Source organism: Megalobrama amblycephala, linkage group LG6 (assembly GCF_018812025.1).
Source record: "Megalobrama amblycephala isolate DHTTF-2021 linkage group LG6, ASM1881202v1, whole genome shotgun sequence".
In the NCBI taxonomy this organism is placed as follows: domain Eukaryota; kingdom Metazoa; phylum Chordata; class Actinopteri; order Cypriniformes; family Xenocyprididae; genus Megalobrama; species Megalobrama amblycephala.
In genome coordinates, this window is record NC_063049.1 from 34,185,395 (window position 1) to 34,210,773 (window position 25,379).

General features: G+C 37.1%; 1 protein-coding gene across 1 annotated transcript; it reads left to right on the forward strand.

Annotated features, from left to right (window-relative positions):
- Positions 1–3,821: 3,821 nt before the first annotated feature.
- osbpl11 (oxysterol binding protein-like 11) lies at positions 3,822–25,379 on the forward strand. The gene is made up of 13 exons (XM_048194274.1): positions 3,822–4,125; positions 4,586–4,654; positions 5,282–5,457; positions 5,708–5,787; positions 7,203–7,391; positions 7,515–7,713; positions 12,496–12,638; positions 14,702–14,842; positions 14,962–15,415; positions 15,509–15,695; positions 20,518–20,700; positions 21,894–22,047; positions 23,293–25,379. Exons 1-13 carry the CDS (start codon positions 4,046–4,048, stop codon positions 23,374–23,376), a joined length of 2,139 nt encoding a protein of 712 aa, XP_048050231.1. The 5' UTR covers positions 3,822–4,045; the 3' UTR covers positions 23,377–25,379.

The window sequence follows — 25,379 nt, forward strand, 5'->3', positions numbered from 1 at the left end:
TTCCGCTAGAGGTCGCTAGAAGCCTATTCAAAACAAAGGCGTAGTTTGATGACGCCAAGTTTTAGAGCGGAAACTTGGGACATGTGGTCTCCATCTCAACGGACGGTGCAAAAGAATAGGGATCGGAGTCGGGAAGAACTCATGTTCATGGATGCAATTATTAACGTTACTGTAGTATGAAGCAGAGCAGGATCGAGTGTTGTGGGAGCTGAACGAGGCCGCTGGAGCGACTGATCAACACGCCCCACGAGCAGCGGGACTTTTATTATGACACAGTCGCCGGCGGCGCTTCCGCTTTTCCGGTCACGAGTATGAGGTTTACGGGAGTTGTCCTTGTCGACAGAACCAGCGGCAGATGGTAAACAGTAATTATGTTCCATAAATAAGTAACACAATCCACCATAAAATGTGCAAGAAGTAAATAAGGAACTGCTTGAAGCAAGCTAGTGGTTTGCTGGACGCTAGACACTACTTCCGCATTTGTCCACGACACTGTTGTCATGTGGTTTCTATGTCAGTAAAGGTGGTAACAAAGGGTAACTGACGTCATTGACAGGAGACTGCACTGCCCCAACCGCATAGCAACACCTTAGCAACCACCCTAGTACCCTAGCAACCGCATAGCAACACCCTATCAACCACTCAGATTACCCTAGTACTGTCACTGTTTAGAATGGGAATTTTCTCATGATTTACAAGTAGTTGAAAACATTAGAGATATTGTTAGTAATCAGCTGGACAAAATATATAACACTAGCCTAGTGGTTTTTGGATATTTTACTGCAAATATCTTACAGATTGTACCTTTAAGCAAGAGTTTTGTTAGTCCCCATCAGCATGCCAGCTCCAGACAAACAACTTTGACCCTCAAAACTGTTCTGTAATAGCTAACATTACAACAACAGCATATCTTGTTTCTGTGAAACCGCAAAACCAATGTCACTCACATATGGAGCAGAAACAATGCATCCACTGCGTCCATTTTCAGGCCTTCCCGCTTAGGTCTCTCCAGCGCTCTCCAAGGCTTTTCTAATATTAACACAGATCCTAAAGCTCTTGCCTGATCATAACACTTTTTTTTGCCAATGATATTCCTCTGACTTTTTCTCTTTTGTAATGTCTCTCAGCCATCTCCCTTTCTACAGTCTTTCTTCAAATCTCACTCTCTTTCCTCCCCCATCATGAGTGGACATGCCCCCTACTGCTGATTGGCTACAAGTGTATTGTGGTGCTCGGTCAACAGCGTATCTCAGAAATCTCTTCTTGCACCTTTAAGACTGATTCTTTGTTTACCTTGAAATGTGTTGCCAGATTTTGGTCCTGAAGGGCTGTCCTACTAAGGCTGCTGATTATAGATCTTTGTTGTCTTCTAACAAACAACTCGCTAAAAGCCCATGAGAAAAGTGCTTTTTATAGACCTTTATATGAGATCAGATGACATTTTGTTGATTAGTTTGCCTTCAATGAGATGTATGCATCATTTTTTATTTTTATGATGCTAATATAAAAACTTTTGTCATGATTTAAACAACACTTTAAACCAACATTAATTTGCATTTGAAAGGTAGCCATTATTTTGAAAACAAAACTGGGAGCAAATACCAAGGAGTTGCACTGTATATGTGATTATTAGATTGTTAGATTAGATTGTTACTGTTTAGGTGTTAGAGGACTAGTGAAGGTGTCTGTAAAGTAATCATCTGGTATTTTAATTTTATTTTTTAAATGTTATATTTATGAAGGAACTTGCGTGGATACTGCTGTCATCTTGTAACTAAATACACCAAGTCCTAGTTCATAGAAGTTGAACATTTTGCCATTCGTAACTTTTTAGTATTTTAATATTTGACTTCTCTTTATTAGGAAATAGTGTGCTATCAATTCAGGACACAGTATTAGTTAAATTCAAACTAATAGTTTTGACAGTGCTGAGAGAAAACATGGCAGCTTTAACTAGAACACTGATTTTAGAGCCTTTGCATATGGAATATGTTGTGTAAATATATACATGTTTCTATAGTTGTACTGATAGCTCCTGTGTTAAGAATTTTATTTTGCTTTTTGAGTGTGCTGTTTGATGAAGAGATTAATTGTGTGATATATACAGTAGTGAAGCTTAGAGTATCTACTCTAAAATATAGTGTGATTACGGTATGAATTCACATTTACTGTATGTATGTATAAGTTTATATTCCGAAATGTTGGACTGAATGAGCCTTAAAGTTTTAGGGGCTCATTATTATTTAACTGAATGAGTTTTATACTCTCAATCAAACCTCAACTGAAATGCCTTTCCCTTTATGGTATTCACTAAAAGACATATATAGTTTTAACAGTATATTTTAACATTAATTTTGAGTTTTCTTAGATTGAAAGCAAGCCTTCTTTGCATTATGCTCATATAGGAGACCTATTCGGGGATATTGTAATTATTATTGCGAGCACTGAGGCTTAGTAGCATTGGAACGTTTACAAATAATTTTATTTACTTATAGTTTTTCTGTTGTTTACATTTAATTTGTCAAAAAGGACTGTGATGCATTTTACAAAAAATATAATAGGACATGTTTTTTTTTTTTTTTGTAATTCATTTGAATTATTGCTGCATAAATAGCAATTTGTTCACAATTTGACTGCTTACATTTGAAATTCTCATGAGCTCAGTAAGCAATTCTTGCACCATTTGAATTAAGATTAGCTTAGAGAAAAATCACAATTGTGAATTTATCAGAAGAAATGTTTGTTTAATTTAATTTTACTATGTCCAAATGTTCAGACATAAACTCTGGTATGACTTGTACTCAAGAACAGACATTTCAGTTTTGTCTTTGTATGCTGTTTTCTTTATTTTCTTTATCATTATTTTATCAACATGTTAATTTAATAAATAACTTTCTGAATGTTTTGGTTGGAAAATGTTGTGTGGAAGCCACTAAACCATTCTATGTTGTTTAAAAAATAGGATTTTCCAACAAGAAAGTTTTTTGGGGGAAAAAATATAGCCAGAATGAAGATGAACTGAAAATGTCAAGCCATGAGACTGATGTAAGACCAAAGACAAGTTTATGCAGAGCTAAAAATCTACCACAAAATCATCTTTTGTATTGTATATGGTACATTTAGTGGTTTCTTTTAATGGTACACAACTAAAAGATACGTTCAACAATCAGACACCTCCTGTTGATACATAATTTACATTGTTAACAGTTGTTTATTTTCCCAATAAAATGAATTCTAACAAAAATGTTTTTATTTTTTTATTTTTTACTTAACCTTTGAAGTAAATATTTAAAGGTAGTAAAACATTAGTTGTTATATGTCTAAGAGTTAAAAAAATATTTATTTAGCAATATAATATGATAAAAATATTTTAGATCTATTTTAGAAATATTTATCATAATATTTTATAATATGATAAAAAAATATTTTAGGCAATGGAGGGGATAAATTAAATAATTGAAAAACTTATGATTTTTTAGGCATATGTTTTTAGAATTTATAAACTACATGGGATATTTTTACTTTCAAATTCAATATATATTATATAAAAATCTATATAGTTCACCATAAATTGACTTTGAACGTCACGAAGGTGGTATCATCACATCTGGCCAATCAGAATGAGAACTGAGCAGGCGTGCTTCCGGCTGGTCTCCACCTAGGACTTTTAATTTGAAAATTGAATTTTGTTTCTAAAGTAAAAATCACTAAAATTATAAAATGTCATTGTAGTAAACTATATTAATATGATCGATATACTATGCATAGCTTAATTATACCCAAACAATTCCGTTTGTGCGGTTTAATTATTTTTCTTTTACACCACCTCCTGTCACATGATGCGGGTCGCGAATGACTTCACGCTCTGTCATGGCTGCACGAGACATAAACATGCCAGTGGTTCTGTAATTCAGAGCATTAAACCAGTGCGATGGTTAAAAAAGCGGCCATAACAAATAATTTTGACTTGAGCTTCGCTATATGAAATTGGTTGGTCATTGTTTGAGCGGTTAGCTGTGTTGTAAATCATAGGAAAGATTCAATCATGCAGTCTGAAGCCGTCCTGGAGCATCACGGCAGCTCACAGAGTTCCTGCAGGACGGGCTCCAAATCATGGCAGTACAGGTACTTCACATAAATATTCTTCTTTTGAAACAAACGGTGTTTACATAAGAAAAATTGCTCGAAATGAAATAGCAAAAGCAATACCTTTTGTGTGAGGAGGAGATGTGTAAAAGTCCATTTCCGGAGTAAGCTGGACAGATATATTTCTGTTATCATTTACCCATGTCGTTCCATCCATATGACTTACTTTCTTCCAAGCACCACAAAAGGAGATGGTAGGCAGAATTACAGCCTCAGTCTCCTGTCACTTTCATTATATATACATAATAGACGATAGACCATCATCTGGAATAGTTATGTGGATATTACTCTTCGAGCATCCTGTGAATGGTCTATGCACTATACAGCTTTATGGTTGATATTTTGTGATATGATCTTTTGGTAATAGTTTGAATGTCTGGCACACCACTAGTGCTTTTACAACATTGAGTTTAATTAATTTTCTTTTTATTAACTGAAGTGATCTGATGGAAAAGGTGGATGGGTATTTGATGAAGTACACCAATCTTGTGACTGGATGGCAGTATCGGTGAGTCTGATGTATCCGTCTTTTATGAACAAGCCCAAATGGAATCTGTGCAGATTTAGCGGGAAATCTTTTTGGAATTCTGCAGGTAAAATGGAATAGCCAAACTATATAATAAACAAACAGACAATCGATGATGAACAAGAAGACTTTATTACTAATATAAGTGTGCCAATTCAGTGGAAATTTGTTGAGATCTGAGAGTGCATATTTCATGCAGGGTTATTATAGTTAGATAAATCTAAAACCATTAAAAAAGTGTTACTTAAAATAAATGTAAACTCAGTTATCATTAAATAATTATTTTAGTCTATTGTCAAGGCAACATTTCTCATTTTCATTTAGGTTAACTAGATATACTAAAATAATTACAACTAAAACTGAAGTGAATATTAATAAAACATTTAGTATAAAAACATATATAGACAGTATATAGACAAAAACACACAATACAATAAGTAAAATTAAGATGAAAATGGAAAATATATTTGAATGAAAACTGATTATAGATATTAATAATATTAATATTCCATGTGGGCCTGCTTTTGTGCTCAGAGCCTCTTCTGTTTAATCAACAAGGGCGCAACCTTCTGACTTGTCTCTAAAGCTGGTATGTTTCACTCACTGTAGATATTTTGTGCTCAACAATGAGGCAGGGCTGCTGGAATACTTTGTTAATGAGCAGTCCAGGAATCAGAAGCCCCGGGGCTCGCTGCCGTTAGCCGGTGCAGTGATTTCCCCCAGCGATGAAGATTCACACACCTTCACTGTCAATGCCATCAGCGGAGAGCAATACAAACTCAGAGGTTGTCAAGTGATCTCTTTTCACTCTTTCTCTTTTTCTTCTTCTTTTTTTTTAAATCTCAGATGTTTCACTTCCTTTTTAAGTGTGTGGTTTAGTATAAACTAAACAAACATAGATGATGCTCTTTTAATTATACCACAAGCTTTTTGTAAAAATGATCCTGTGTATCACTGGTCTGATCTGAAATAATATGATCCCAATAAAATATTTTATGTTAAAAATCTTTTTAAAAACTGTTTGTGTAACTTTAGCCTCAGATGCAAAGGAGCGTCAGCACTGGGTCAGCCGACTGCAGATCTGTGCGCAGCACCACACGGAGGCGATGGGCAAGGTGAGACTTACAACCAGACACCTGTTATACTGTTAAAACAACCACAGCTCAGTGACTTCCTAAGTTACAGGAACAGACAGACAATCTGTTCAATTACAATGCTGCAAAAATCTAAGATTCAGTCATCAATTATTCCCCATGATGAAATCAATCCTAACTGGATTCTCCTAACTGTCTTCCAAGAACCAAAAACCAACCATCACTGACATCAAGTCTGGTATGATGTGAATATATGTGAATATAGTATCACTACACAACACCCTTAGCAACCACTCTTAGCAACATAAACTGTTTGTTCTCAGTTGATATTGTTCATTGAAGCTTACTGTATTATGTAGACGAGTGTTGTGAGAAAGAGATTAAGTGAGCGAGTTTATTACCTGCATTCAGATCTAGCATTTTCCTTCAGGTCAGTCCTGTTGTGTTCAATGTATTATCTTGTCCTTTTAACAGTTAAGGGGTTTTCCCGTGACTGACAGCGCTAGTCAAAACAGTTGCGTCTTGTTCCGTGTTCACAACAGTTCAGTCTTTTCAATGTAAAAGTTTTTGCTACTGACTGACACAATCATAAAGACAGTCTTTGCTGCCATCTAATGGCATGAAAATGTAACTTCTGTTGCTGTTCACGTACATGGACTATTTTTTCCGGTGGAAGGAAGGCTTTTAGTGAAAGTTTTCTTCATGAAAGTGGCATTGATTACATATTTTTGGCTGTAATATTTGTATTGTGTGGTAACCATTTTATAAAAGCAATAAGGTACTCGAGGCTAGTGCTGTATCGTGAATAAGTCACAGCTGAAGGGGTTGCAGGCACTTCGCTTCATGTTGTGCATAACAACGCCCTTCAACCGTGACTTATTCACGATACAGCACAGCCTCTCATACCTTATTGCTTCCATATACAACTTTTTATAAAGAGCTAGGCAATAATATATATATATATATATATATATATATATATATATATATATATATATATATATATATATATATATATATATATATATATATATAGCTTTACATGTTTACTGTTACATTAAGCGGATAAAGGTAGATTCTAAAATATATATATAACTTTATCTGCATAATGTACATACAGTAAACTCATGTAAAGCAATACTATATAGCAGATCTATAACAATCACACAGCTGAGATTTGCTATACAGTATATATTGACAAACTGGAATGATATGAATTTTGCGCTGCATATTTGACTATATGTGACTGTGAATTAGATGCAGCTGAGGGAAAGATAATCATGAATCACCAGATTTCTAGCATTTTGTAAAATTTCTCCTTTAGTGTTCCATGGAAGTAATAAAAACACAGATTTGGATCAAAATGAGGTAAATGATGATAAAATTGTAATTTTTGTGTAAACTAATCCTTTTAGCACTTATCCATAATCCCACAGACAAACCCACCACTTCAATCTCGCAGTCTCTCCATGGCATCTCAGGGCAGTGGCAGCTCTCCAGGATCTCAACACAGGATCAACCAGAACTCAAACGCCCTGTTGGGCCTGTCCCAGCTGCAGCGCGGCTCCTCTCTTTACTCCAGCAGGAAATCGCTGCTGCCTGATCACTTGCTGGAGGCCAGAGAGGTGAGAATGAGTGATGTTTTTAGATCCCCATTTGCACAGTCAATTAGTAACTTTAAAAACATCTGATCTGAACTTTTTGAGGTTTAGGATGTTCATTAACCAATTGTTTTTGTTCTGCTCCAGATGATGAGCCAGGCGCAGGGCCAGCACAGAGACCTGATCCAGAGTATTGAGGGTCTACCCTCCTCCCAAGGTCCCTCTCCCTTGGATCAAGACCTGCTGCTGCTGAAAGCCACCTCTTTGGCCACTATGACCTGTCTCAGTGACTGCTTGCATATCCTGCAGCTCCAACAAGTGGCTCGGCAGAAAATTCCTCTCGCTGGTGAGATTTTTTTATTTTATTTTTCATCTGTGTGTCAATCCTTGTGTTAAATGTAACAGCTAGGGCTGGCTTAAAAATATTGATTTCTCGATTTTATTCGATTCTCATTTCAAAGAACCAATATCAATTCTTAAATCCTAAGAATAATATAAATAAAATTAAATTAATGCCATTTTGGCGCTCTATAATGTGGCGTGACAGATCGCTCTAGCGCCTTAGTTCAAGTGAAGTGGCAGCATGGAGCGCACATGAATTGATCCTGTCTTCCGCGTTGCTACTAGTTACAGAACAAAATAAACATAAATGAACAACTGAAGCTATGTTAAATGATACAGTACAACTTACTGAAATCCATATCATGTCTCATGTAATCATTTGGTGAGTATTTCTACCAGGGAAAGACATCAATAAAGCAATGTAAACAATGTCCTGTAATGTTACATTTACCTCAGAAAAGTCATTCAAAACTCGTTAGTCAGCTTGAAAAATTAACTCTATAGAGGAGCATTTTGTTACATAATAGCATATTGCATATTGTATTTTTCCTTACCCTGTCCTTGAATATTTAATGTGTTTTTGAATAAATACGTCATGTTTTTTTGAAAGCCATAATTTAAATGTTTATGTTAAAAATACACGTAATAACATAATTACGTCATTAAAAGTTTATTATAATAACGTTATTATTATGAAAACTTCGTTATGGCCAATTTAAATGTAAGCAACTACAAATCAGTTAATTTTAACCTTTAATATTATAGTAATGTATCATCTGGGGTTCCCTTTGTAGTTTGCAGCATTAGTTGAGAGAGATTTTTTTTTTCTTCAATTAATTGATATTGAATCGAATCGAAAGCTTGTGAATCAAAATCGAATCAAATCATAAAAATTTGTCAATGCCCAGCTTTAGTAACAGTTTACACATCATACTTCCATATGTTTACACTTCCACTTCACATATGTAATGGTAATGACAAAACTAAGCCATGATTGAATGGACAGCAGGGGAAAAATGATAATAGTTATTATAAAAAATTCATAATGGATTCATAATGCTTGACATCTTGCTCTGTCAGGCTTTTTGCCTCTGTCAGGCTCTTCTAATCTTAGACCTGACTTTACTATATACTTTGTGCTACTGCAGTGCTTAGATGTTAAGTGAAAGCACTTCTCTTCCAGTAAGAGGGTTATTTATAAGCTCAGCTTCCCACACAGGAATTTTTCTTGACTGGTGCTGCTCACATGTGTCATACAGCAAGAGTCTCTTGTATTCCTCTCTGATTTTTTTGACAAGATTATATCAAAATTGGCAGCATATCCTACTTTTATTTTTATTAAAAAAAATTCTAGTTTTGTTAAGTTAGCAAGTGTTTCGTAAAAAATCATAATTTAGCTTTAAATTACCATTTTCCATCCTATTTCTGACCCTTAAGATTAAATGGGCTTTTCTTTTTCTTTTTTTGCTGTACCAGTAACACTTACAGTATCTCACCGAAGTGAGTACACCCCTCACATTTTTGTAAATATTTTATTATATCTTTTCATGTGACATCACTGAAGAAATGACACTTTGCTACAATGCAAAGGAGTGAGTGTACAGCTTGTATAACAGTGTAAATTTACTGTCCCCTCAAAATAACTCAACACACAGCCATTAATGTCTAAACCGCTGGCCACAAAAGTGAGTACACCCCTAAGTGAAAATATCCAAATATGGCCCAAAGTGTCAATATTTTGTGTGGTTACCATTATTTTCCAGCACTGCTTTAACCCTCTTGGGCATGAAGTTCACCAGAGCTTCACAGGTTGCCACTGGAGTCCTCTTCCACTCCTCCATGACGACATCACGGAGCTGGTGGATGTTAGAGACCTTGCGCTCCTCCACCTTCCATTTGAGGATGCCCCACAGATGCTCAATAGGGTTTAGGTCTGGAGACATGCTTGGCCAGTCAATCACTTTTACCCTCAGCTTCTTTAGCAAGGCAGTGGTCGTCTTGGAGGTGTGTTTGGGGTCGTTATCATGTTGGAAAATCGCCCTGCGGCCCAGTCTCCGAAGGGAAGGGGATCATGTTCTGCTCATTCATGGTTCCCTCAATGAACTGTAGCTCCCCAGTGCTGGCAGCACTCATACAGCCCCAGACCATGACACTCCCACCACCATGCTTGACTGTAGGCAAGACACACTTGTCTTTGTACTCCTCACCTGGTTGCCACCACACACGCTTGACACCATCTGAACCAAATAAGTTTATCTTGGTCTCATCAGACCACAGGACATGGTTCCAGTAATCCATGTCCTTAGTCTGCTTGTCTTCAGCAAACTGTTTGCGGCTTTCTTGTGCATCATCTTTAGAAGAGGATTCCTTCTGGGACAACAGCCATGCAGACCAGTTTGATGCAGTGTGCGGCGTATGGTCTGAGCACTAACAGGCTGACCCCACCACCCCTTTAACATCTGCAGCAATGCTGGCAGCACTCATACGTCTATTTCCCAAACACAACCTCTAGATATGATGCTGAGCACGTGCACTTAACTTCTTTGGTCGACCATGGCGAGGCCTGTTCTGAGTGGAACCTGTCCTGTTAAACCGCTGTATGGTTTTGGCCACCGTGCTGCAGCTCAGTTTCAGGGTCTTGGCAATCTTCTTATAGCCTATGCCATCTTTATGTAGAGCAACAAATCTTTTTTTCAGGTCTTCAGAGAGTTCTTTGCCATGAGGTGCCATGTTGAACTTCCAGTGACCAGTATGAGAGAGTGAGAGCGATAACAGCAAATTTAAAACAACAGCTCCACATTCACACCTGAGACCTTGTAACACTAACGAGTCACATGACACCGGGGAGAGAAAATGGCTAATTGGGCCCAATTTGGACATTTTCACTTAGGGGTGTACTCACTTTTGTGGCTAGCGGTTTACACATTAATGGCTGTGTGTCGAGTTTTTTTGAGGGGACAGCAAATTTACACTGTTATACAAGCTGTACACTCACTACTTTACATTGTAGCAAAGTGTCATTTCTTCAGTGTTGTCACATGAAAAGATATAATAATATTTTTACAAAAATGTGAGCGGTGTACTCACTTCTGTGAGATACTGTATATGTAAACATCTTCGAAGAAATCTCTTTACATTTTTCTTGCAAAAACAGATGGTGTCAATAGTGTAGCGATGCATGAAGCACTGCTTACACAGAAGTCACTTTCAAACCAGGTAGTTTTCTGTTGGTCAATGCGTCAAATTTGCGTGACCAACTTGAACACCAGTGAAATCTGCATAGGGAACTTTTTTCCCTAATTCAAAACTCCCAATAGCATGATTATTGAAATAACTTTACAATATAATGCGATATAGTAAAATTTAATAATAACAAATAAAAATTGTACAGAAAATATGCAGTGCAAGTTTTGTAAATACTGTTGGTAGATTTTGCCTCTGCCCACTTTTGTTTATCGGCCAATCGGGCACAGATATTAGACAATAAAATAGCCAAATATTCATTGATTAATTATCCCGGGCTGCGTTGCCCAAAAGTATTATAAGCCTAAGTAGATCATAGAGATCATTGGCACCAATAATTTGTGCAATCTAAGCCAGGCTTATGATGCTTTTGGGAAATGCAGCCCTGGCTGATATAACAGTCTATCACTAGTCATGTTTTCAAATTCATCTTTTTGGCGTGTCATGATTTATGTTAAAAGGAGCGAGTACAGACCCCCTTTTTGTTGAATACTTTCCCAGTGTAGATTTTGTGTAGCACTCATATATTGGCTGATCGAAATGCAATCCAAAGATGAATAATGTAGAGACTTTTAGAGAACCACAAATGCTCTCCTTCTCCAAATCCGCTATCAGACAGTTATTGAATACCTTAAATCACATATTCACTGCGACTCACTGATCCTTATGTGTAATCCAGGTCAATGCGATAAGATCAAAATACACAATGCCACACGTCTTTCTGCTCACATCACAGTAACGGTGTGTACCAAAATAACCAATAGCTGAAAAGCAAAAAAGGTAGTTAATTTTCCATTTCATAGTAAAGGAAAAACCACAAGTGTTTGTGGTCACAAATCCAATAATCTCAGGTCATGTTTGTGCCTGTAGAATTTATGACCTAGAGCCCTGCTCGGGGAGTGGAATATTGTTTTATAATTAATGAGGAACTGTATCCACCACTGATAGACTTCTGCAGGTAACCAGAGCTCTGCTGGCGTCACTCAAGCGCGGCGGTTGACAGACTTGCCAAATTGTGTTACCATACGGTTGTCAGTTCTTGGATGAATATGTCTCCTGTCAGATTTGCTTGTTTGTGGACCCAAAAGCCCTTGGACGGACATTTATTTTGCAAAACTGAAGACTTCAACTTGTGTGCTTGACTTTAATGCAACCCAGTCATGAAGCATACATATTTTATTACTCTCTGACTCGAGAGAAACAATATGTAATTATTCCACAGTTCCAGGATCACCTGCTTTTCCACTGTTTTTGAAGTAGTGAGGTACCTTGTGAACTTTCTGAACTTCCTAATGACTGGAACAATGCAAAAACCACCAGATTAGTCTCCACGCCAAAAGGCAAACACATCAACAATGGGCAGGGCCTCGTGCAGACGGTGAGACCCTGTTCTCAGGTTTCCAAAGAGAGCTCTGTGTCAGTTGTCAGAGCGCTAAACACCCAGAATTCCTGTGGTGTTAAGAGGCTGCTGTTGGCTTGTGGGCATTGTGCTGGTGGGCCGGTGATATGAGCACCCCTGAGCCAGGTTTTGTGTGCCCTGTAGGCTCTGCACTTGAGTGGCTGGAGCCAAAACTCCCCGACATCCTGAAGAATGGAGGGACGCTCCCTAGCATCACCAAAGATGACGGTAAAACAGTGGGAACCGTTCTAGAACCTTTAGAAATGGACTCCTGTGATATTGCTGGGGTAAGATTTGCTTTATCTAAACTTTCTTGCTAACTGTTATGCTCTGTCATTCTTGCTGTTATCAGTCAATAATTTGACAAATGGGTCTGAATGATTCATTAGCAAACAAATCTGATTTAGAATAATCTTTGAAAATACTTATTGATTAATCACACTTGACTTAAATAGTTGTGGAAATTAATTGTTTAAAAAGTGTGGAAGTATGGAAAATTGATTTCTGAGGATCTGTTTTAATTACACACATTTCAGAATGGCTGTTTTGGATTGTCTGGTCAAATATTCTGTATTTACAAAAAGGCGTTTATCACTTAAGTTGCACTTATGTATGAATATCATTGTGTTAGATAACAAAATATCAAACCATGTGGCATCCGCAAACAAATTATGCTTTTCTCAGAACTCACAAGACATTTCTGGTTTATTTTTTGTGGTTAAATTACGTTTCGAACAACAGGTGTCCTACAGTAGCAGTGTAATCGCTAGTATAGTTTAACAACTTAAAGCTTGTTTGCCATTGGTTAGACCACAAATATTTCTGCCTTAACCTCCATTGGTTGAACCAGTGTTGTTATTTCGGGCTGGTCGGGATGCTTAAGCAAGCAGCAGTGTTTTGGTAGCACTGAAGTGACACACCGTTTACACTTTCTGAAGAAATCAAACTACAAAAGTGACAGTAAAAACTTTGGGAAGAATGTAAAAGCTTCCACAAAAATATTAAGCAACAAAACTTTTTTCAACATTAATTATAAATGTTTCTTAAACATAAAATCAGCATATTAGAATGATTTCTGAAGGATCATGTGACACTGAAGACTGGAGTAATGATGCTGAAAATTCAGCTTTGCCATCACAGGGATAAATTACATTTTAAAATATATTTTTATATATAAAATATAAAAATATTATTTTTAAAACTGTAATAATATTTCACAGAATTACATTTTTTACTGTATTTTTGATCAAATAAATGCAGCCTTGGTGAGCATAAGAGACTTCTTTCAAAAACTTTTGAATGGTAGTGTTTTAACATTGTGAGAATTACATGCTCCAGCTTTATCTATGGATATTTTCCACTAATGTTTCATAACCATGAATGCTTTGTCTTCATTTTTAACAGTATATTTATTTTATATTTACACTCTAAAAGTGTGCTATTTTTGCTTATAATAAAAATTACACTTGGTTTGATATTTTGTTATATAATGCATTAATGTATATTTATATACATTAGAATGTTCATACATTTTGACATTCACACAAGTATCTAAAATTTCCAGATATATTTTGAGGCCTTTGTATGTTAACACAGCAACACAATAGTGTACAATTGTATTCATAGCAGATGCTGATGATAATTACTAACAACTGACATTGTTTTGGAGAAGGCTCTCAAACTGTGAGTGTCAAGAGTAATCCTTTGCTTCAGTTACCTTGATGTAAACAAACACCCGAGCCTCCCCGATTATCGAACTGTAGACAGGGCTCCCTATTAACCTAAGTAAACTTGTCTGCGGTGTTAAATGTTTACTATGCTGTATGTTTTTTTTTCTGAATTTTCTTGCATATTTTTTTGCTTCACTTAACTGTACCCTACCATCCACTGTTTTAAACAGCATAGCAGATAGATTTCAGTTTTTGGCAGGTGTCATTAGTGGTATTTGCTGAGGCAAGCAGAACCTATTACTGTTCCTTATACTTAGGGTTTGGGATTTAAACAAGCGAAATGTAACTTGTCCCACAAATGATGCCTCAAATTGGGTAGCATGTTGTGCTCTTACTTATTTTAATGGTCATATTTATGAATTTCATGGTAAAATGGGAGATAAATCAGAGTCATCAACTTACATTGAAGGATGGACTCAAGCCATATCTTGGCAACAGAATATCATAGAGTAAAGGTTCATGGAATACTTAAAATACTTAAAATAATGATTTCCAACACTGGCAAAGTTATAGAAGCCATTAAAAAACCCTGTAGAGGGGGCTCTTAAAACTAGTTCTGGCCTTGCATTATTTTATTGGTTGAGTAGATGTAATCATAGAGTTTGGTGCGTGTGTTTCAGGAGCAGGAGGAGATTGATGCCACGCAGGAGGTGGACGATTCCTCTCCGGTCGAGGAGGAGGATCTTGGTGCTGTCGAAGAGGAGCGCAGCGTCATTCTGCACCTCCTCTCTCAGCTGAAACTGGGCATGGACCTCACCAGGGTATATCAGCTCCATCTCATTAATGGCTTCAGATAAGGGTTTCAATCGTACCATTTTAAATTAATTCTGTTATGCACTTAATTCATTGTGAAATAACAGTGTTTCACATGGGCGTATAGGTGGTCCTGCCTACTTTTATACTGGAGAAGCGCTCCCTCTTGGAAATGTATGCAGACTTCATGTCCCATCCGGACCTTTTCGTGGCCATCACAGATGGCTCCAGCCCGATGGACCGCATGGTCCGATTTGTGGAGTATTACCTCACTTCCTTCCATGAAGGTCGCAAAGGTGCCATTGCCAAGAAGCCCTACAACCCCATCATCGGAGAGACCTTCCACTGCTCTTGGAGCGTACCCAAAGCGACAACACCTCCGACAGGTGTCCTGAAAGAGGGGACCTCGTGCACGTCAGACTGCTACAATGTCCGCTTTGTGGCTGAGCAGGTTTCCCATCATCCCCCTGTCTCGGGCTTCTATGCAGAATGCCAAGAGAGGCAGATGTGTGTCAACACGCACGTGTGGACCAAAAGCAAGTTCATGGGCATGTCCATTGGCGTCTCTATGATCGGAGAAGGTGTGTTTCGCCTGCCTCACACTTAGTTTACTATGAACGTTTCCATGGATCCATTGTTGATTTATTAGGAATGTTAACTTCCTGTGCTCGCAGGTAATCTACACCTATTAGAGCATGGTGAAGAATACACCTTTAGTCTGCCATCTGCTTACGCCCGCTCTATCCTCACTGTGCCCTGGGTGGAACTGGGAGGAAAGGTCAATGTCAACTGCACCAAGACGGGCTACTCTGCAGTCATCACCTTCCAGACAAAGCCTTTCTATGGGGGCAAGCTGCACAGGTCAGGATCACACTGGATCACATTACGTAACTCCATTTTCCATCTCAGTATAGGGTTTTCAATGTAAATTTATACAGCAGCCCTGATGAACTGTTAATTAGTTTACACTACCTTTCAAAATAATCAGTAAGTAATCTTTTTTTTTTTTTTTTTTTTTTTTTTTTTTTAAGAAATGTGATGCTTTTATTCAGCAAGGATACATTACATTGATCAAAAGTGACGGTAAAGACATTTATAATGTCACAAAAGATTTCTATTTCAAAATTTCAAATAAATGCTGTTCTTTTCTATTCATCAAAGAATCCAGAAAAAAAGTATAGAAGTTTCCACAAAAATATAAAGCAACACAACTGTTTTATATTAGAGTTTCTGAAGGATGAGATGAAAATTCAGCTTTGTCATCAGAGGAATAAATCATTTTTAAAAAATATATTAAAAAAGTTATCTTAAATTGTAACAATGTTTTACAATATTACTGTTTTTTTTAACTGTATTTTTTTTATCAAATAAATGTAGCCTTGGTGAGCATAAACGGTTGTGTAAATATCCAGATTGTATATTGTCCAGACAAATTTCTGAGCAAAACACTGTGTAACACTTTACAATAAGGTCTCATTTGTTAACATTAGTTAATTAAAGGGTTAGTTCACCCAAAAATGAAAATTCCGTCATTTATTACTCACCCTCATGCCGTTTCACACCCGTAAGACCTTCGTTAATCTTCGGAACACAAATTAAGATATTTTAGTTGAAATCCGATAGCTCCGTGAGGCCTCCATAGGGAGCAATGGACACTTCCTCTCTCAAGATCCATTGATGTACTAAAAACATATTTAAATCGGTTCATGTGAGTTCAGTGGCTCAATATTAATATTATAAAGCGACGAGAATATTTTTGGAGCGCCAAAAAAACAAAATAACGACTTATTTGGTGATGGCCGACTTCAAAACACTGCTTCAGGAAGCATTGGAGCATAAATGAATCAGTGTGTCGAATCATGATTCGGATCGCGTGTCAAACTGCCAACGGCTGAAATCACGTGACTTTGGCGCTCTGAACAGCAGATTCGACACACTGATTCATCTGCGCTCCGATGCTTCCTATTGTTTTGAAATCAGCCATCACTATATTAGTCGTTATTTAGTTTTTTTGGCGCTCCAAAAATATTCTTGTCGCTTTATAATATTAATATTGAACCACTGTACTCACATGAACCGATTTAAATATGTTTTTAGTACCTTTATGGATCTTGAGAGAGGAAGTGTCCATTGCTAATAGGTAATATGGAGGCCTCACGAATCCATCGGATTTCAACTAAAATATCTTAATTTGTGTTCTGAAGATTAACGAAGGTCTTACGGGTGTGGATCGGCATGAGGGTAAGTAACAAATGACAGAATGTTCATTTTTGGGTGAACTAACGTTAACCCTTTAACTAACATGAACTAACAATTAGCATTATATTCTTACAGCATGTATTTCTCTTTGTTAATGTTAGTTAAAATATTCATCTTCATTTTAGTTCACAGTGCATTAACTAACGTTAACAGATACAACATTTGATCTTAAAAATGTATTAGTAAATGTTGAGATTAACATTAACTAAGATTCATTAATGCCGTAGAAGTATTGTTAAATGTTAGTTCTCATTAACTAATGTTAACAAATGAAACCTCTTTGTAAAGTGTTACCCAAAACACTATATTCAAAAAGAAAAATGTAGGGCACACTTTATCCACCTGTGATCATTTTCTTTGACATATCTTTGATCCCCAGTATTAAACTGGCTGTTTTTGGTGCTGTGCCATTAAGACTTCAATGTAAACGCCATATGAAATGAGATGCAGCACTTTTCTGTGTTTATAGGGCCTGTAGGGCATGTGTTTTACTGATTGGACAGCAATCTGATTTGTTAAAACGCTTCCATTTACACTTGGCCACATAAATGTGTCTCCGCAAAAAAAATAATAATAAAAAAAAAATCTTCAATTCCCGCGCTATATGCAAATTTAACGGAGTTCACGTCAAGTAAAGCAACAGATATGAGCAGCATTTTATTTATCATCAGCTATTTTCAAGATCAAAGACCGCAATAGCAGAGAGAGCGCCATCAGCACTGGTAAGATCATTTAGTCTCACTACTTTTAATAAAGATGTTTGTGTTTGGAGCGTCTGCGACTTACTTTCAGTTTTATTTGTGGCAGTTTGCACGTTGGCTTGATACTCGGCTACTCATCTGCAGCGATGCATGTTGCAGTAGCGCCATCATATCTGGCTATAACATGTCATATAGCCTACAGCATTTTGGGAGGAGTAGCCTAAAATTTACGTATGTGGTTTCAACTGGATTTAGTTTGGAATGCATCTCAAACCACCTCCTGAAGTGGTTTGAGTGATCAGATTTAAATCCGTCTCGAAAGCGTTTCAGAGGGCATATACACCTGGTCTTTTCACAGTCTGATAGCTATCCAATCAGAGAAACGCATGAAGTGACCAGGTGTAAACGGGTCCATTGACAGGTTGTGAGTTTGCTGTGGGATCCTGTTAGTGAAATATTATTTTCCTATTTGTATTCAGTTAATGCCACTGCTTATACATGATTAATTTAGTTAATTTTACATGAGTTAGAGATTTCCTTACATAACTTTTAATCATGAAAGATACGTTTTGTTTTTGACACATATATACAGGGAGTGCAGAATTATTAGGCAAGTTGATTTTCTGATCATATTTTTTTCCCAAGCACATTTTACCAATTCCAATCCACATCAATCTTAATAACTACTATTAATATTGTTTTTAATCATTTATAAGTGATATATAATTGTTCATGAAGGCTGGAAATGAAAAATGCCTTATATTCAGGTGTGCAGAATTATTAGGCAAGTTTTCTTTTACAGGCAAAATGAGCCAAAAAAGAGATTTAACTCAGACTGAAAAGTCAAAAATTATTAAATACTCATGAGAAGGACGCAATACTAATGCAATACTAGAAATTGCAAAGTTAAAGCATGACCAAGGGACAGCAAAATGCTCATTGGGTCAGCGGGGTCAGACAACAACAGGTGGAAAAGAAAAGACACATGTTAACTGCAAAATAATTAAGAATTAAGGTGAAGAATTAAGTGTGAAACCATCAGGAACCCTTTAGTCTCCAGCGCCACCATTTTCCAGAGCTGCAACCTACCTGGAGTCTCCAGAAGTGCAAGGTGTTAGGATCTCAGAGACTTAGGTTAGCTAAAGAATCCTAAAAAATGACCTGCACTTGATAAGAATCACAAGCTGAAGTGTTATAAAATACATGAAGACTGGGTTTTAATAGGGCTTATAGACAGACAGCTTGAGAGTGACTCCTGATGGACCAGCACCACATCCTCTTGTACCACTGTTTGAAGAATTTATCCAGAATCTGGCAGTAAGGTGTTTGAGTTCACTTTTAGTCCATCTCTTATCCTGAAATGTCTGTCTTGCAGAGATGGACTAAAAATGATCTTCCAAAACTTACTGCCAGATTCTGGAAGATAAATTCTTCAAACAGTGGTACAAGAGGATGTGGTGCTGGTCCTTCAGGAGTCACTCTCAAGCTGTCTGTTTATAAGGCCTATAAAAACCCAGTCTTCATGTATTTTATAACACTTCAGCTTGTGATTCTTATTAAAAGCGGGTCATTTTTTAGGATTCTTTAGCTAACCTAAGTCTCTGAGATCCTGAGACCTTGCACTTCTGGAGACTCCAGGTAGGTTGCAGTTCTGGAAAATGGTGGCGCTGGAGACTAAAGGGTTCCTGATGGTTTCACACTTAATTCTTCACCTTAATTCTTAATTATTTTGCTGTTAACGTGTCTTTTCTTTTCCAGCTGTTTTTGTCTGACCCCGCTGACCCAATGAGCATTTTGCTGTCCCTTGGTCATGCTTTAACTTTGCAATTTCTAGTATTGCATTAGTATTGCGTCCTTCTCATGAGTATTTAATAATTTTTGACTTTTCAGTCTGAGTTAAATCTCTTTTTTGGCTCATTTTGCCTGTAAAAGAAAACTTGCCTAATAATTCTGCACACCTGAATATAAGGCATTTTTCATTTCCAGCCTTCATGAACAATTATATATCACTTATAAATGATTAAAAACAATATTAATAGTAGTTATTAAGATTGATGTGGATTGGAATTGGTAAAATGAACAATTATATATCACTTATAAATGATTAAAAACAATATTAATAGTAGTTATTAAGATTGATGTGGATTGGAATTGGTAAAATGTGCTTGGGAAAAAAATATGATCAGAAAATCAACTTGCCTAATAATTCTGCACTCCCTGTATATATATATATATATATATATATATATATATATATATATATATATATATATATATATATATATATAATATACTGTACATATGTGTTTGTAAATCAATTTTTATTGTATACATGTCAAAACAAAATGTATCTTTCATGATTTCATGATTCAAATTTATGTAATAATCTCTGTACCTCATGTAAAATTAATTTTAAGCAGTGGCATTGATTGAATATGCAGGAAAATAATATTTTGCTAACAGTTCAATATAGTGTGCACTGTTCTATCACATTGTGACAGGTTCACACAAAACAATCTAGCAAAGATCAGACAGAAATGATCATGGACCTTGTAAAAAATAAATGGAAAAATATTTTCACAAAAAGATTGGCTAGACTCCTGCCCTAGTATCAGTAAATGGTCTTTTTGGACTATTGAGGAAATTAGGTTCTGTGGTACAAGTGCTTTAATCAGAAAGCCGAGCCAGTGGACTGTAACAGAAGCCTGTGCTTTGTTCCTCAGAGTGAACGCGGAGGTCAAACACAACCCCTCCAACTCTGTGGTGTGCCGCGTGCAGGGCGAGTGGAACGGTGCGCTGGAGTTTACCTACACCAGCGGGGAGACCCGTGTCGTAGACGTTACCAAGCTCCCCGTCACCAGGAAAAGAGTACGGCCCAATGAGCTGCAAGGACCCTACGAGTCCAGGTAACACCAGTTAATTGATTTATGCTAAAAGTTTATTATTGTATTCAAGCCACTCAACAGTGTTAATGTCAATATGATGTCATTTTTTTTTTAACTGAGCAAACTTAACAGCACACTAAACTACAAGATTAATTATGAAAATAAGTAATTTAGAGGAATTGTTTCAAAAATGATATTATTAAGGGCTGAGAAAGAAAGTTAGATGGGTTTGGAATGATAGTTAAAGGGGTGGTTGATTATGATTTCACTTTTTTAACTTTAATTACTGTGTAATCTTGCTGTTTGAGCATAAACTACATCTGCAAAGTTACAACGCTCAAAGTTCAAAGCAAAGGGAAATATTTTCTTTTAAAGAAATCGCTTTTTAAGGACTACAACAAAAGGCTGGTAGGGACTACAACAAGCTTCTTCCCGGGTTGGTGACATCACTAACCGTAAAATTTACATAAACCCTGCCCCCCCGAGTACATGCAACAAAGGTGTGTTATTAAAATACAGTACATAACACAAATGCAATAGCATGTCATAAAAGCAAGATGACAACTTAAGTTATAACCGTAATTAAACTAAACTAAACCTGTTCTATCTTCATGCAGCATATATTCTCTGGCTCTGTAGGCATTTTACAACAGTTCTCACATGAGCGATTTATAGATTATCATGAGAGAATATGCTAATCAATGACTTTAAGATAGTTAACTCCACATCAGCTACGTAAATTCATCAGCTAACCATTCAGAAACCTCCAGTTGCATTCTACATGTTGTCACTTCTTCTTGAGTCTCTCCATCATTGTCCGACTCCAGTTTGAACATAAAAGGCTGAACAGTTTCAGTGAGTCTGTGTGAGAAAATCGGAGCTGCTAACACAAGCTCTTGAAACTCCACCCTCTTCTTGGGAGCAGCAGCTCATTTGCATTTAAAGGGACACACAAAAATGGAGCGTTTTTGCTCACCCTCAAAAAGTGACAAATTTAACATGCTATAAAAAATTATCTGTGGGGTATTTTGAGCTAAAACTTCACATACACACTCTGGGGACATCAGAGACTTATTTTACATCTTGTAACAGTGCCATTGTATGAGCCAACTATTCCTGTTAGTGAAAATCCTAATTTTATAATGTCTTGTGACTGAAAAAGGTTTAATGTGGTGCAAGGGCTCCATCATTAACCAGTGCCTCTTCTCCTGTAGGAGATTGTGGCAACACGTGACAGAGTCTCTGAAGGAAAGGGATATGGATAAAGCCACGGAACACAAGCGTTTCCTGGAGGAAAGGCAGAGGAAAGAAGAGAGGCATCGTGTAGAGACGCAGACAGCATGGAGGACCAAATACTTTGAGCGCAAAGTAAGAACACATCTGCATCTTATTTTTTAAAATCGTATAATCATTTCTACATAAAATAGTTCATGCTGTTTTTTTAACTTTATATTAATCATAGAATCCTAAAATGTACAATGGTTTCCACAAAAATATTAAGCAACAAAACTGTTTTCAACATTGATGATAATAAGAACCATTATTAATAATTGTGCTTCAATTATAAATGTCATTAATCATCATCACGCTGAACAAGATAACTCATCTCCTCTGATTTGATTTCTGTTAAGCTTATCTGTACTCTATTTCTCCAATAAAAAAAAAGAACTCATCTCTTCACTAGTCTGCTTTTACAGTCTCCTTGTGTTTATACTCATGCTTTTATACTCAACTCTTCTGTCTCAAGTTTTCCATCTGGTAGATTTTAAATAAAGATAAGGAGTTGTTGGAATCTTAGTGGTGGGTTTGTAGCCTACCCTTAGGTTTTTACTCCTACTAATTGTATTTAGGCTTCAAAGTAGCTTTGTTATTTGTGAAGATTAACTTGATGAACAACACTCGTAAGAATCATACACTTTTGTTGGTCACAGAGCTTATTTTCTGCAATAATCCAAATGCCAATAGAAAAATCCTATTGCGTTTTTGTCGAGGGAGCCACAGTGATGCCAACTTCCGGTTTGGCATACAAAAATACGTCATTGCTGCAGCCCTCTATTGGCTCTTTTCCACTGCGTGGAACAACACGGCTCGGTTTTGCATGGCTCGGCTTGCTTTTCCACTGCAGTTTAGTACCGCTTCAAAGTGGGTGGGATTATAGACTGATATAGTTGCGCCGCCTTTACTGCCGTGGATCCGCTCCTCGGCTACTAACGACTCTGCAACTCATCTACTGACCACGATACAGCCATTTCTTTTTTCAAGTTGCATGCGACAGTCGTTTAAAGCAAGTCGTTAAAGCAAATCTAGCAGGTTTGGTGTTTCGTGTTTCAAATCCAATGACGCTGGTGGTGACGATTCTCTCTGACCAATCAGTGATCTGCAGTGTTTACTCGTCACATTTAGTATTGATACGGCATGCTTGGAACCTCAACCGAGGTGGTACTATTTAAGCGAACCGTACCGTTCCGTACCGAGCCGTCCCATGCAGTGGAAAAGTGCCAAAACGTGACCTGTACTGAGCCGTATCAAACCATACCATGCAGCGGAAAATCGCCATATTTGCATAATCTTAATTATTATGTTCTTCAATTCTTTTTTTTCCTCTCTTTCCAGGGTGAAGGCTGGGTGTATTACCAACCACTGTGGAAAACGGCAACCCATAGCTCTTCCCCAGTTCCCCCTCCACAAAATCCATGACCTCTGACCTTTTACGAGCTGAGTTCAGGCACTGTACAGCCTCCTGCTGTAGTAAACCTCTGGTCCAGTGTTCCTTCTCTCACAGATGAAGACATACACTCTCCTTTGTATGATTCCTGAAACATAACTTCAATTTGAGTGTTTGTAACGCTTTGTGGACTTGCAGGTTTGCACTCTGATGTTTATATTTTGCATCCCTCGATGGTAAGGTTTTTGTAGAACTACACAGTGAATGATTTCTCCAAATCTGCACACAGATATTCTTTGTTGATGTTGCCTTAACAAGTGTCGTATGTAAGGAGGGCCGAGTACAGTGTGATGGTTCTTAACGTGGGATTGTGTTTGAGGTGAACTTCTTAATCTGACCATACTGTGGTATACTGTATTTGACCACGGTACAGTCAAATTTTTCTGAATCTTTTAAAATCGTATAGGAATTATCATGATTTATATATCAAATGAAGTGCAGGATTAGTAAGCTCATTCAAGCTCATAGTTGAGTTCAAAAGGACAGCTGTGTCGATAACTGGCGAAGATGTTGTTATTGCTTTTTCGCAGCTGGAGTCTTGATGAGAGAGGAATCGTTGGCTTGGCTTTCGTATTATGCTGTCTTTTTCTCATTCTAGCTCTGGTAAATGAAGCTTGCAGGCGCTATACACAAAATGTGAGCCAGATCAAAGTGTTCGGGTCGAGGCCTGCTCTTCTGATTCTGCTGGATGTTCAGTGAACAGTTATGTTGGCTTCAGAGATTTTAAAGGGATAGTTCACCCCAAAATTTATGTTATGTCCTCATTTACTCACCCTCATGTCATTTAAAATGTGTAAGACTTTCTTTCTTTTGTGGAACACAAATATGTTTTTTTTTTTAAATCAATACAATGAACGACAACATTCTTCGATTTATCTACTTGTGTTCCGCAGAAGAAAAGTCATACAGGTTTGGAACAACATTGCTCCCCCTCATATTCTTACCTAAGTAGATAGCACTATATTGCAAGTCTTCTAAAGTCATATGATGATTTGTGTGAGGAACTGACTGAAATTTAAGCTAACTGGTATCATTGAATATCATTTGCCCTGTTAACTTCAACAGCTTAGACTTTGGTTGGCCCTGCTGAAAAAAACAAAAACAAACTTAAAACCAGCCTAAACACCAGCCTGGTTTTAGAGGGGGGTTTTTTTGGCACTTTTCTGCTGGTCAGAGTGAAAGACCTGCTAAGATCACTGAACTATAGTTGTATATAAGTTTTATAGAGCACTTGTATGGTGTTTTTTTGGATCTGAGAGGTACAGTATAGGTCAAAACTAACTTTGCCTGTATGGAAAAGAGAAGCTTGGACATTCTTCCTGACAACTCCTTTTATATTTCATGGAAAAATCAAAAAATAATACAAGCTTTGGAATGACATGAGGGTGAGTAAATGAAGCCAGAATTTTCATTTTTGAGCAAACTCTTCCTTTAAGTGCAATCAGATGTGTTTATAGCATGTGTTCCTTGCAGAAGGTTCAGGTTTTAGTTAGCTGATCATGATAGTAAGATTTTTTTCGTTTGTTTGTTTTAACCATGTGAAATTTGAGGTTTCAAAGTTGTTCAAAATTTTGTGTTTAAACGCTTCATCGTTTGATCTGCCAGCTGAGGACAGTTGCAGTGACGGTGCTGGCTGAAGTGTTACGTCTCTCATATAATCTCTGCTTCAGCCCTGGCATTGGTTGCGCTGAGAAACTTGTGGTGCCTTATTTGTGTTAGTCTTCCTCCTGTTCCACCTCACAGCCGTCAGCTTTCTCATTAAAACAGAGTAAGACTGAAGCCACAGCCTTTGTATATATATCTTCTGTCAATTTCCTGTCAGCAAAACACAGAATTCCCACAAAGTTTTTCGTACATCAGCTGTGCTCTCCACTCAAGTCATTCTGCTGAGCCATCAACTGCACTGATGTTTTAAATACACTCCCTGTAGCCTCAGAAAATATGATTGAAAAAATAAAATGGTTAATATATTGGA